Source organism: Danio rerio, chromosome 2, assembly GCF_052040795.2.
Source record: "Danio rerio strain M-AB ecotype USA chromosome 2, GRCz13ab, whole genome shotgun sequence".
NCBI classification, from domain to species: Eukaryota; Metazoa; Chordata; class Actinopteri; order Cypriniformes; family Danionidae; genus Danio; species Danio rerio.
The window spans coordinates 342,501-355,000 of record NC_141022.1 but is presented as its reverse complement, the minus strand read 5'-3'; the positions used below and the strand labels follow the sequence as shown (position 1 = coordinate 355,000).

Sequence of the window (12,500 nt, the reverse complement as noted above, 5' to 3'; positions counted from 1 at the left end):
GTGCTCGCTCATAGTTTACTAAGCCATGCAAATCAATTCAGATCTTTAAACAGTAAATGATTCCTTCTGTTCTAGTAGTTCAGTTGCTTACAGATTCAAACAGTTCAATGATTCACTCAGTTCAAGTAGTTTGATTGCTCAGATTCAGTTCATTAGGCAAAGATTCACTGGTTCTAGTAGTTTAAATGCTCCCTCAAACACACTGTTGACCGTTGTGTGTGTGTGCGTGTGTGCGTTCAGGCACTCCTCCGGCCAGCAGCACCGGCACTCTGCAGATCCTCCTGCTGGATGTGAATGATAACACTCCTCAGGTTTTCCCTCCAGAGGCCGAGATGTGTGAGAATTCAGAGAACAGCATCAACATCACAGCGCTGGACGCAGACACAGACCCCAACGCCGGACCCTTCGCCTTTCAGCTGCCTTCAGAGCCCGCAGACATCAGGAGGAACTGGACCATCACACGACTCAGTGGTGAGGAAACACACAAACACACACACACACACACACACACACACACACACTCCTGAGCACAGATCTGGAGAAACACACACACACACACACACACACACACACACACACTCCTGAGCACAGATCTGGAGAAACACACACACACACACACACACACACACACACTCCTGAACACAGATCTGAATACAGCCTTGCAGTTTCTCTGATTTTTCTAATTGCGTTCTGCATCCTGATTGGCTGTAGACCACTGTCAGTCAGTCTCCTCCGTGCCGTGTCTCCTGTACAGTACAGAATGGGTTCAGCTTGGTGAATTGACATACATCTTTGATTGCCAGCAGAGTGACTCTGAAGTGCTGGACTGTGTGTTTGTAAGATGTTGTAAGGCACCTGCGGTAGCACCCAAAGGCAGAGGAAGATGTTAACCATAACCACTGTCCATCACATGGATAAAGCACTGTTTTCACGTATAACGTCTAAAAACTTTAAATAGACTTGTGTAACAATTTGTGTGTGCTGTTTTAATATCAGCCAACAAGTGATGTGCAGCCTCACCATCTGACATTGCACCCCCTATAAGTCCGCTAGTTCCTCCAGCTGCCCCCCCGGCAAACTATAGGAGGGTAGAAGGTCCTTCTGTCCCTGATCTCACTAGAGAAGATGAAAATCAGTATTTGATGTTAAAGATAGCCCAATCCAACTTGTTGGATTCAGGAGAGTCAGAGACGTATAAATACCACATCCTATTGGATCATCTAAAGGTGGACCAAGCGAGAAGACTTGCTCTGGCTTATGTTTATGCCCAGTGTTAGGCGCTGTGTACGCTTTTCAGATCTCAAACTTCTCTGTTCTTGCACCATGGCTGTACGGCTATACACATTAAACTCCTTAATATAATAAACATAAAACCTTCCTTCCACATCAGTTTAGGAGTTTGAAAGTGTGGTGTTTGTTATTATTCAGTCAGCATTTAGTAAAGGATTTTCAACATTTAAATGCTACAAATTTGATTTGAAAGTTCACTGTAAAACATGAACAGGTCATTTCTGTACAAAACACACACAATACTGCATCAGATCTAACCTTTATTTTCCAGACAGTAATCAGAGTGTCTGAAATCTCACCTTCACATTCACTAGTCCCTAAATCAGCTGATTAGTTCAGTGCACTAGACAGTGTGGATGAGCACAGTTCTGACTGAATGCAGACACTGATGAACAGCTGCTGTAGATCAGCTCAATCACTGAGAGAACAAGACAAACACACACAGCAGCACCACAGCAAACCAGCTGAATAAAACAGGATTAAACACCTCCACAAACAGCATTCGCAGCTTCACTGATCACAGTTTGACTTTTACAAATATTTGATCATTAACAGAGTTTTGATATTTTTTATTGAAATGTTTAATTTGCCCTCACCATCATGGAGATCAGCGGCTGCTTTAGTTGAGCTCGTGATCCTGTACTCTTCTATCTCAGTGTTTCTGAAACTCATTGGCTAAAGCAGGAAAGGTGATGAGCAGTTTTATATATTTACTTGTTATAGAAATAACTGGAAGAATTCCATGAATTAAGTAAAAATATTGCAGGCTTACGTGATGTCGTTTGGGACAGTACTACAGCTTCCTGTGGAGGAGCAACAAGCAGGAATTCATAAAAATTAATAATTAGATTTTTATACACAAAACCTTGAGCTCTCCAGCAGCACATTAAGACACACAGACATCAAGAGTCAGGATATGAACCTCAACTATGGTTGCTAAAAGTAAAAAGCTGCACAAGTCATTTATTTCGCAATGCATGCTGGGTACATAGTACAAAACTCCCAGCATGCACTGCAGCATGAGTAAACTATGCAGCTTAAAGTTCTTACAGTTTCCTTCTCTGCCTTTATTTGATGTTGTTTTTGGGGTGTAATAATTCAGTAGTGTTTTGTGTTGTTCTGGGTTGATTTTTATTTTTTCCTCGTCACCATTGTTGAGATTGAAAGACTAATTGTTGACGTCTGTGTGTTTCAGAGCTTTGACAGAGATTGAATACGTCTGTTGAGAATGGTGTTTAGGTCTGTTAAACAGTCATCTATTGCTGGAGCTCCAGTGGTTTTATTTTAAGCTGAACACTAGTGTCTTGAAGAATATCTAGTCTAATATTATTTACTGTCATCATGGAGAAGAGGAAACATATCAGCTGTTAGAGATGAGTTATTCACACTGTTCTGAGCAGAAATGTGCTGATGAAATCTGCTCTCCGATAAGTAGAAATTGGGGAAAAATATAGAAATATAGAAGGGGCTAATAATTCAGACTTCAACTATAAATATATATATATAGTGTGTGTTGACCACATGTAAGCACATTTAGCACTTTTTTCCTTTATAAATCTTAAAATAATGTCAACAGTGCTTGTTTATGTGATTATTTTCATGCTTTTATTTTGACAAATGTTTGATTAAGAATGTAGAAATATGAAATGAATAATAATAAACTATAAAACACTTTTAAAAGCTAAAGATTACAGGCCCAACACAGAACATCACTACAGGAAATGCTAAATTCTCATTTCTGTCTTCACAGGAACACCTCTTCATCAGTTAGATAAGCGCAATATTACTGTAAACAGCACAGAATAGATGAGGGATTCAGTATTGGACATCAGTTTCTTTACCTGTGCTTCAGTACACCTGCATGTGTTTCCTTCTCTCCGAGACCAGATTCTCCAGCTGATCCTGCTGTTCAGTGCTAATAGACGGAGGATTCATGTGTTAAACTCACACATCTTGCTCAGACACACAGCCTCTCGGTTTACTAAACTAATTAATTAAACACTGAAACAAGTGAAATGTCTAAAATACATTGTTAAAGTCTGCGGATTCAGACGCGGCCTGGGGTTAACACATGTCTGTCTGTTATTGATGTAGACTTGACGGGGCTGAAAGAAGAGAATGAAGATAAAGATCAGAATGAGACGCATCAAGAGGTTATTACCGAGGACAAATACTCACAGACTTCACAACAGAGAGTCTACAAGACTGAAACCAGGAACCTGTTCATCTGCCAGCAATACAGGAAGAGTTTCAACACAGAGAGAAAACTTAAAGTCCACATGAAGATCCACAGAGAGAAGCCTTTTACCTGCGCTCACTGTGGGAAGAGTCTTGGTGCTAAAGGAAAGCTGGAGATCCACATGAGGACACACACAGGAGAGAAGCCGTACTCCTGCCAGCAGTGCTCCAAGAGCTTCAGCACACAGAGGAATCTCAGCGAACACAAGCATGAGCATTCTCGAGAGAAGCCCTTCACATGTGACGAGTGTGGGAAGAGTTTCAGACAACTACGAACGCTTCAAGTCCACACCAGAACTCACACTGAAGAGAAGCACGACTGCCCCGAGTGCGGCAAGAGTTTCGGGAAGTACTGTATTTATAAGGTATAATTCACCCAAAAATGTTATTTCTGTCTTCATGTAATGTCCTATTCGCGCTTGCGTAATCACACGTGAGCTGAATAATTACTACTTTAGTGAACAGATCCTGCATAGGCTCAGATGCACAGCTAATAAAGTTGTAAATAGCCTTCGGTTATGTACAGAAGTGTGTTTTGCATGTATGTTTGTTTTTCTCCAAGTGACGGCAGTGAAAGAGAAACTGAAAGCGCACATTATTTAAATGATCATAAGGCACTTTACAGTTATGATTACGACAAGCATTTGATACACTTTTTCTTTCCTAGCGAACGGTGTTGAGCGTAAAACTCAATGTTTAACAGCGTCAGTTTAATCTGATAATGACAAATGTCTCATTTTTCCAGTGGAACAATGGTCTGATAATGTTGTCAGAGCCCGTGTACATGGACACTAATACTCCGATTTTGATACGATTAAGACAATACTCTGGATAAGAGTCCACCATGTAAACAGGGATTTTTGACTACCTTAATCCAACTAAAGTCATAACGGATCTAAGCAGAAATCAGATTAAGACGTGGACTACGCTTGCAGACATTCCTACATGCGTTTAAGTTCATGTCATGTAACATTTCGACACTCAAGTATAAACAAAACATCATCACACACACGTCAAGCTCATCAGCGAGCATCAACATTCAATTCCTGAATGACAGTGCGTGTGGTCGAGCAGAATAAGAAAATGTTAAACAGTTGTGTTTTACATTTTTATTTTAAAAATTAATTGTTTTCTGCCAGTATCCAAATCTTACTATTCACAAACTGATTCACAGAGCCGAGCAGACTCGTTTGTAAACAGCACCGTCATGAGGCCTGCGCACGTTTTACCGCTCATCCAACGCATTCGGTAAGTGTTGATGTGAAATTAGGTCAGTTATGTGATTGTATGCGTATGATCACTGTATGTCATTTGAAAGTGTTCATCACATAACACTGTCTGAGGTGCATTTGTCAGGCTGTTTGTGGTTAACTGAGTGTTAGCGTGTCATTTTTAAACTATAAATGAACGGACGCTGGTGCCTGTAGTCCTAAGCTGGAGACTTTACAGACGCGGGATGTTTTGAGCTTCGTTACGGAATTAAAAAGGTCATTATGTCCAAACTATTTTACTCTGTGTCAACTAACTTGCCACAACATTCAAGTGAAGTGACGACTGACGGATAAAGTAAGGTAAGCTTTGTCCTTCACGTACATTAAGCATAATGGCCGCTATCGCCTGATGAATCATTTCATTGAAATTACGAGAAAAGCACTGTAGATTAACCACCATGTGTTCGTGATCGTGAATAATTTAAACTTTTATAGTCTTTAGCCTTATTGTAGTGATGTTTATCAAATGCTTAAACATTGATATTTTCAGGTTAATCTGGCCTGCTACATGCACAATATGTAGATGTATAATGTTCTGTTTAATGGCCATGACATTTTCTGTGCATTTACTCATTTAATTTCACCAAATAAAGCATTTAAAATGTGCAGTCCTGCTATATACAGAGCCAAACATGATAGAAAAGATAATAAAGAGTCTTTGTCTGGCTCCAGTGTGTTTGAACTCACTCAAATCAGTCAACATGTCTGCTTTAGGATCATTTGAGCAGTTTCTGGAAGCAGTGGAGAAACCAGAGCAACATCAGGAGTGGCGTTTTGTAACTGCGCTATGATGCATCAAGGGAAATGGAAGAGACCAAATGAAGGCTTTTATTTATTTATTTTTACTAAATAGCATTATTATGTTCACATGGCTGATGAATATTGTGATATCTCCCCCAGTTAAGGAAGAATCAAACCTCTCTAAAGCATTGGACACATGATATATTAATTTCTTTGCAAAGCCACTAGGTGATTAAATGTTTGTGTGATATTAATTTCATAGACAATACCACTTTAGCATCATCTCCAATTAACTGGATAAATCAGTTTGCTTGAAAGGAGGTATTAATCTGCATACACCGATTGTAAATTACCACACTAAGTCAGCTGTACTCCTCATAAACGGTAACCCCACAAAAATATTTTTGATCAGTAATGACAGTTTATTTGCTCAACACTTATTCTACACAATAAACTGACTAAAATGCAGAAAAAATTAAACCAAAACATTAAAAAACGGCCGAGATATAAAGGATTAAACCTGACCGAAAGCACACTCAGCTGAGGACACACAGGATTGGTCTAAAAACACGAATACTAATGAGTCATTTGCATATGGTGTATTCTCTAATAAAACACGATTTTAAAGGGCTTCATAAGCTTAAATATGATAATCAAAGTATGGGAAAACAACTTAGACATCAGATAATCAAATTCTGAATAAAAATATACAAACAAGAACAAAGAAAAACACAAACAAACAAATGGTCATCACCATTGCCGAAATGCTGTGTCTCAACACCTGGTCAATGGATCAGGATCTCCTGTTCCTCAGGGTAATGCTCCCAACGGTTATCCCTGATAAGGATAATGTCTGCTTGGTTCTTGCATTGCCTTAGGGGAAGGGTCTGGTAGAAGAATGATATATCTATAAAGATATATCCGCCAGACTGAGCCTCGACCTGGCCTCTTGATTTTTTTCAACTTTAGTAAATAGTGGGAGGTCAGGATTATCTCTTTGAATACTTCTAGTCACATATGAGTGAGTTCTGTGGTCACATTGGATTTATATAACTCCTTGAATGTTGACTGGAAGTATTCTGGAGCAAATCAGCAGGGAGTGAGGAGAAGGCAATGACCAGTTCACTGCCAACTTTTACTCCTGAATCTACCTGTTAGATTCAGCTGATTTGGGCAAGGGCTCTCCTGTTCCCTGGAGATATCTGGGGTCCTGGGGAGCCTGGTCTCTGGATTAGCCAGAGTAGGCCTCATAGAGAAACCTCTTCAGACTCTTCTCGGGTGGCCTGGGCAACCTTGCGGTGTTAACAAAAGGTCACTTGGGGGAGTGGTAAGTATTCAGCCTCCCTGGGTCCACTTGGACAGCACGCAGGGCAGGTGGCCGGGGGTGAACAGGCCTTAAATGAAGCCCAGTCTTCTACTGGTGATTAGCACCTCCACACAACAGCACATTATGCATCAACACCACCTACACCAGTCATTCGAGAACTTTCAAAAAATCATCAATTTAAACATGAGAACTACTGAAGATTTGTTACCCCAGAATTTACTAGGATTAAGGTTAAGGAGTAAGAATAGTACTTCCATAGGGATGCTTTAAAACACCAAATCTCAAATTATAACCTTACAACTTTTCAGAATTGACCAGATTTTCCCTTTCTTTAAGATCCATTTTCATGGGAAGATTTAAAATGTTTATTCTTCTAAAACTTTGAACCCAGAACTTTTCATAATAAAACCCTACATGCCTTCTCCAGAACATCTGTAGTGTACTAGGCTGGTTTCAAAATAAGATCTTCTGTAACTCCTAGAACATCTAACCCCAGAACCTCTCAGTGAAAGTAACCACACTTCACTCTTGCAATCTCAATTTCATGGGAATATTGGAACCCCTTCACCTATAAATATTTCAACTTTACCGGTTCCAGTTTCCTCTTCAAATCTCAAATTTAAATGGAAACATCTCAAGTATCAAGAATTCCTTTTGGTAGTGAATCCTTTCAAAAACAAAGCCCTCACTTTAAGGCTCTCACTTAAACAATAAAAATCACAGTTTGGTTCTATTGTGAATATTTTTTTTTTATTCTCTCCACATAGCGTGATTGTAGACGTTCATAACTGCACAATGGCATAGACCGTACATCTATTTCCAAAATGTATTTGTCAGACAGTACTCCATGTCATTTGCAGTGGTCTCATAATAAAGTTAATCCTTTAAGAGATATTTCTGATGACTTGTTTAAAATCTGTCCAGAACCTTAACTCGATATAATTTGCCTGGCAGCTGCTCTTTTTAGGTTTATTCACATTAAATCAGCTCTTAGGGCAGCTCAGTGCTCCGGGCATGTGGCTTACCTTGGAAATCTCTCAATGACCTATTCACTCATTTCATAAATGAATTCTTCCTTCAGTGGAATCTCCCTTATCTGCTTCATTTTCTTGAACATTCATATAAACTTCTATTACAACTGTTCGGGCTAAGGATCTTTGAGGATGTGCATGCTTCGTTTCACATCAGGTATGAGGTTTAAATCAGCTCAGTTTTCAGAGATTAATTTCGGTGTTTAATTTTCACTGCTGAAAGTCCAAACAATGAAGAAAATCCATCCATGCTCAACTACACAAGCCTCAAACCAAGCGAGCCAGTTTGCCAACCGACCAAAGTAAAGGGGGAAAAATTAACCTCAAATCAGGTTCAGTTGGGCATGACCATTTCTCCTCTGGCCAAACTTCCTGTACAGAGCTGCAGTCTAGGCACCGGAGACTGGAGAATGGTGGACATCCATTGTGGAGAAGCTGTAGATGGGAGAGGTCACTGGCTGGTGTACAGACTGACCCTTCAGAATCAATACATGGACCTGTGGGTCACTATAGGGTCTTAAAGGAATCACTCATGCGCTATAATACACCAGGAGCTCCCTCAAATACTGGGCAGCTAAGGCATTGAGGGGTTTGTAGGTAAACACTAACATTGTAAATTAAATATTTAATAGGGAGTCATTGCACTGATGAAAGAACAAGAGTAATGTGATTTCTTAGTTCTAGAAAGCACTCTAGCAGCTGCATTTTGAACCAGCTGCAGTTTGTTAGTGAGGCCAGCAGGGCATCCACCTATAGTAACTCATTACAGTAGTCTAACCGAGAGGTAATGAAAGCATGAATAAGCTTTTCTGCATCAATTATTGATCGCTCGTCAAAGTTTGGCAACCTTAAGATGAAGAAATTGAGTTTTACAGATGCTTAATCTGGCCTTACACAGGTTGCTGTCAGAAATAGCCCCCAAATTACTGACTGAAGATGAGGACTAGTTTAGGGCACTTGTCAGCTCTACAAAGCTGACCAATCACAGCTTGCTCTATTCATTGAGGTGTGCATCAGTGTCTGACTGCCACAGCAAGGGCTATGACCATGCACAGGTTGTGCTGAAGCATACTTGTGTGCTTAATGCAGAAGTATAAATACGCCTTTAGGAGTGCTGTTTCTGTGCTATGAGATTCTCTACATCCAGAATAAAACTTTTCATAAACTTTAGCTAGTTTTCCACTCGCTGAATCATTTTCTAAATGGAACTGCTCAATTTTGTGCCAAACTGGGCCAGGCAGCACTAATACAGTTATATTTTCCACTCATGCTGCAACAGCTCTTTGAAACATTACACAGCCCATCAGTAGTTGCCTTTAATGCAATGTAAACCGCTCCCTTTGTTCAATTAAACTCAATAGCTAAAACGCTTTCAAGTTAATAAAAACAAAGCAACCAAGTGACTAAACCCTGCTATGCCGCTCTCATATTGGGGTGCTCCATATAGGTACATGTTACAGCACCTTTTTTTAGAGGTCGTATGTTGCACGCCTCTGGCTAAATTTAATTTGGAGGGGAAATGACAATGTAATGCTTGAAAATGTTTGCAGGGGGAATAAATGTTTAAGATCTCTGAATATGACAAACTATGATGCAACTAGTGCATTTGTATTATAATAGCAGAAATATATTTTGGATGGGCCTTGTCAAAAGTGACCGGGCACTTTAACTAATGGCACTCAACTTTAATTTTATGATTATATAATGTGCTACATTTTGATGGTAAAATATAACCCTTTAAACCAGGGGTGTCAAACTAAACTCCTGGAGGGCTGAAGCCCTGCACAGTTTAGTTCCAACCCTGCTCCAACACACTTACCTGTAGGTTTCAAACAAGCCTGAAGGACTCAATTAGTTTGATCAGGTGTTTAATTAGGGTTGGAACTAAACTGTGCAAAGCTGCGGCCCTTTTAGAACTGAGTTTGACACCAGTGTTAAATAGCTGTTAAGTATTCAAACATTAAATGAATGCAGCAAGTGAAATAAACGGATTTGAAAATGCATCAGGATATAAAGATTTATTTATCAGCTTGACATTTTTAGGAAATTTTTGCATAGCTACCCAGTATATATTAAAGATCAGGAAACAAAACAAAAGCGTTTCACAGCCCCATAAATGTCAAACTTGTGTATAACTAAATCACAATGGCCTACTGCTGAAATGCTGAATTTATTATTCATTTATTAACATGTCAAAACCTAGTGATTATTTTGAGAGCAATGCTGACATTTATTAAATTAATTGATGTGACTAGTTTATTAGAGCATATATAGACTAAGACATCACACAACAGTACCTTGGACAGCAGTGCCACTAAAGCTTTAGAGCAAAGTAAAAAAAATTATTGAAAGTTGACTTTCTACCATAGGCTTCGATGATAAGCATTTCTTATTTGCTTTATTCGATGCGCAGTAGGAAAGTCTCAGTGCATGTAATCATTGGTTTAGTTCTCTCCTGGATCAGAGCGAGATTTGTGCTACCAAATACAGTGCTGCGTGCAAAACTTGCATCAGTCAGGTGAATTAAAGGTCTTAATGCTCAGGATGTCAATCAAATTATTAAACTCACCATTAATAAAAAAAAATAGGCTATTTCATTATTTTAGATGACTGGTTAGAAAATAAACAATGTATAAAATAAGTCAATGAAATAACGGAGTTATTACTTCTCTTCCAGAGACTGCTCTATGGCTTAAACCCTTTTAAAACTATTGTTAGACCAGGCAGCACTAATATGGTTTTATTTTCCACTCATGCTGCAACAGCTCTTTGAAACCTTACACAACACATCAGTAGTTGCCTTTAATGCAATGTAAACCGCTCCCTGTTCAATTAAACTTAATAGCTGAGAACTTTCAAGTTAATAAAAACAAAAGCAACTGAGTAAACACTGCTTTGCTGCATATAGGTAATGTTACAGCACCTTTTTTAGAGATCATGTTGCGTGCCTCTGGCTAAATTTTAATTTGGAGGGGAAATGACATGTAACAATTGAAAATGTTTGCAGGGGGAATAAAAGTATTTAAGATTTCTGAACTTGACATAAAATTAAACTATGATAATGCAACAATAGTCCCTTTGTATTACAATAGCAGAAATATATTTTGGATGGGCCTTGTCAAAAGTGAGCTGGCACTTAACTTTAATTTTTACAATCTATAAGTTGATTATACATTTTGATGGTAAAATATAACCCTTTAAACCAGGGGTGTCAACTAGATTCCTGGAGGGCTGAAGCCCTCCACAGTTTAGTTCCAACCCTGCTCCAACACACTTACCTGTAGGTTTCAAACAAGCCTGAAGGACTCAATTAGTTTGATCAGGTGTTTAATTAGGGTTGGAACTAAACTGTGCAGAGCTGTGGCCCTTTTAGAACTGAGTTTGACACTTGTTTTAAACAATGGCTGTTAAGTATTAAAACATTAAATAATGAATGCAGCAGGTGAAATAAACAAATGTGAAAATGCATCAGGATTTAAAGCCCTATTTACCAGCTTGACATTTTTAGAAAATTTTTGCATGGGTACCCAGTATATATTAAAGATCAGGGAACAAAACAACACAAACGTTACACAGCCCCATAAATGTCAAACTTGTGTAACTGAATCATATAATGGCCTACTGCTGAAATGCTGAAAATTGCTCTAACATGTCAAAACCTAGTGATTTTAAGAGCTAACCGACTTAGTTTAAATTCATTCATTTGACTAGTTTATTAGAGGATATATAGACTAAGAAATCATACAACAGTACCTTGGACGGCAGTGTTTAATTATTGAAAGTTGACTTTCTACCATAGGCTTTGATACGCATTTCTTTGCTTTATTCGATGCGCAGCAGGAAAAAGTCTGCATGTAGTCATTGGTTTAATTCTCTCCTGGATCAGAGCGAGATTTGTGCTACCAAATACAGTGCTGCATGCAATAAACTTGCAGTAGTCAGGTGAATGAAAGGTCTATATTGCTTCATGTCAATTAAATTATTAAACTTGTCATTTATAAAATAGGCTTTCATTATTTTAGATGACTGGTTGGATAAAATAAACAATGTATAAAATTAGTCAATGAAATAACTGAGTGATGAATTATTCACTTCTCTTCCAGAGACTGCTCTATGGTTTAACCCCTTTTTAAACTATTGTCTGACCTGTATAATTTTCTTATATTAAATGAAGTGTTTACTTGTGGATGTCTGGCTAGCATGCTTCTGAGCCAGCTGCGGTAGCTTGGTAACAGAGCCCTGACATCAACACGCATAATCTATCAGCACTGTCTAACCATGCTTAGAATTCCAGGCTGAGAACAGTTTGTAATCGTGCTACATGGTTTCAGGCTCAGTGGAGAAACCACTAACTGTACTGAAGGGTTCGTACAAATGTTTGGCACGATAGTGGGAAAGCGGTTATTTCTTTGTTAAAAAAAAGTTAAGCAGATGACCTTTTTATAGCATCTTTGATAGAATATTAGACTCTTTAAAACCTGTTTTTTTCTAATTTAGCATTAAGCATTTTTTTTAAAGAGGCTAAGTGACTGCTATTGCAAATTTTTAGGAACCTTCTATAAGTAGGGATTAATTAAACAATCAAACTATTCTTTGATCATC

General features: G+C 38.7%; 1 protein-coding gene and 1 long non-coding RNA gene across 3 annotated transcripts in view; one reads left to right on the top strand and one right to left on the bottom strand.

Annotated features, from left to right (window-relative positions):
* The window catches only part of LOC141377572 (uncharacterized), a 2,433-nt gene extending 182 nt beyond the window's left edge, over positions 1–2,251 (bottom strand). The window contains exons 1-4 of one of the 2 annotated variants that reach the window (XR_015478079.1): positions 2,063–2,251; positions 1,887–1,965; positions 1,590–1,708; positions 1–746 (exon numbers count right to left, since the gene is read on the bottom strand). The exon at positions 1–746 is cut by the window's left edge and continues 182 nt beyond it. This is a non-coding gene — a long non-coding RNA (uncharacterized LOC141377572). The remainder of the gene's footprint in view (positions 747–1,589; positions 1,709–1,886; positions 1,966–2,062) is intronic. The other variant, XR_015478078.1, reaches the window with a different exon arrangement.
* On the top strand, positions 202–5,791 carry LOC101884641 (uncharacterized). The gene is made up of 4 exons (XM_087240308.1): positions 202–471; positions 3,385–3,893; positions 4,703–4,776; positions 5,514–5,791. Exons 1-4 carry the CDS (start codon positions 333–335, stop codon positions 5,521–5,523), a joined length of 732 nt encoding a protein of 243 aa, XP_087096434.1. The 5' UTR covers positions 202–332; the 3' UTR covers positions 5,524–5,791.
* The last annotated feature ends 6,709 nt before the right edge of the window (positions 5,792–12,500 follow it).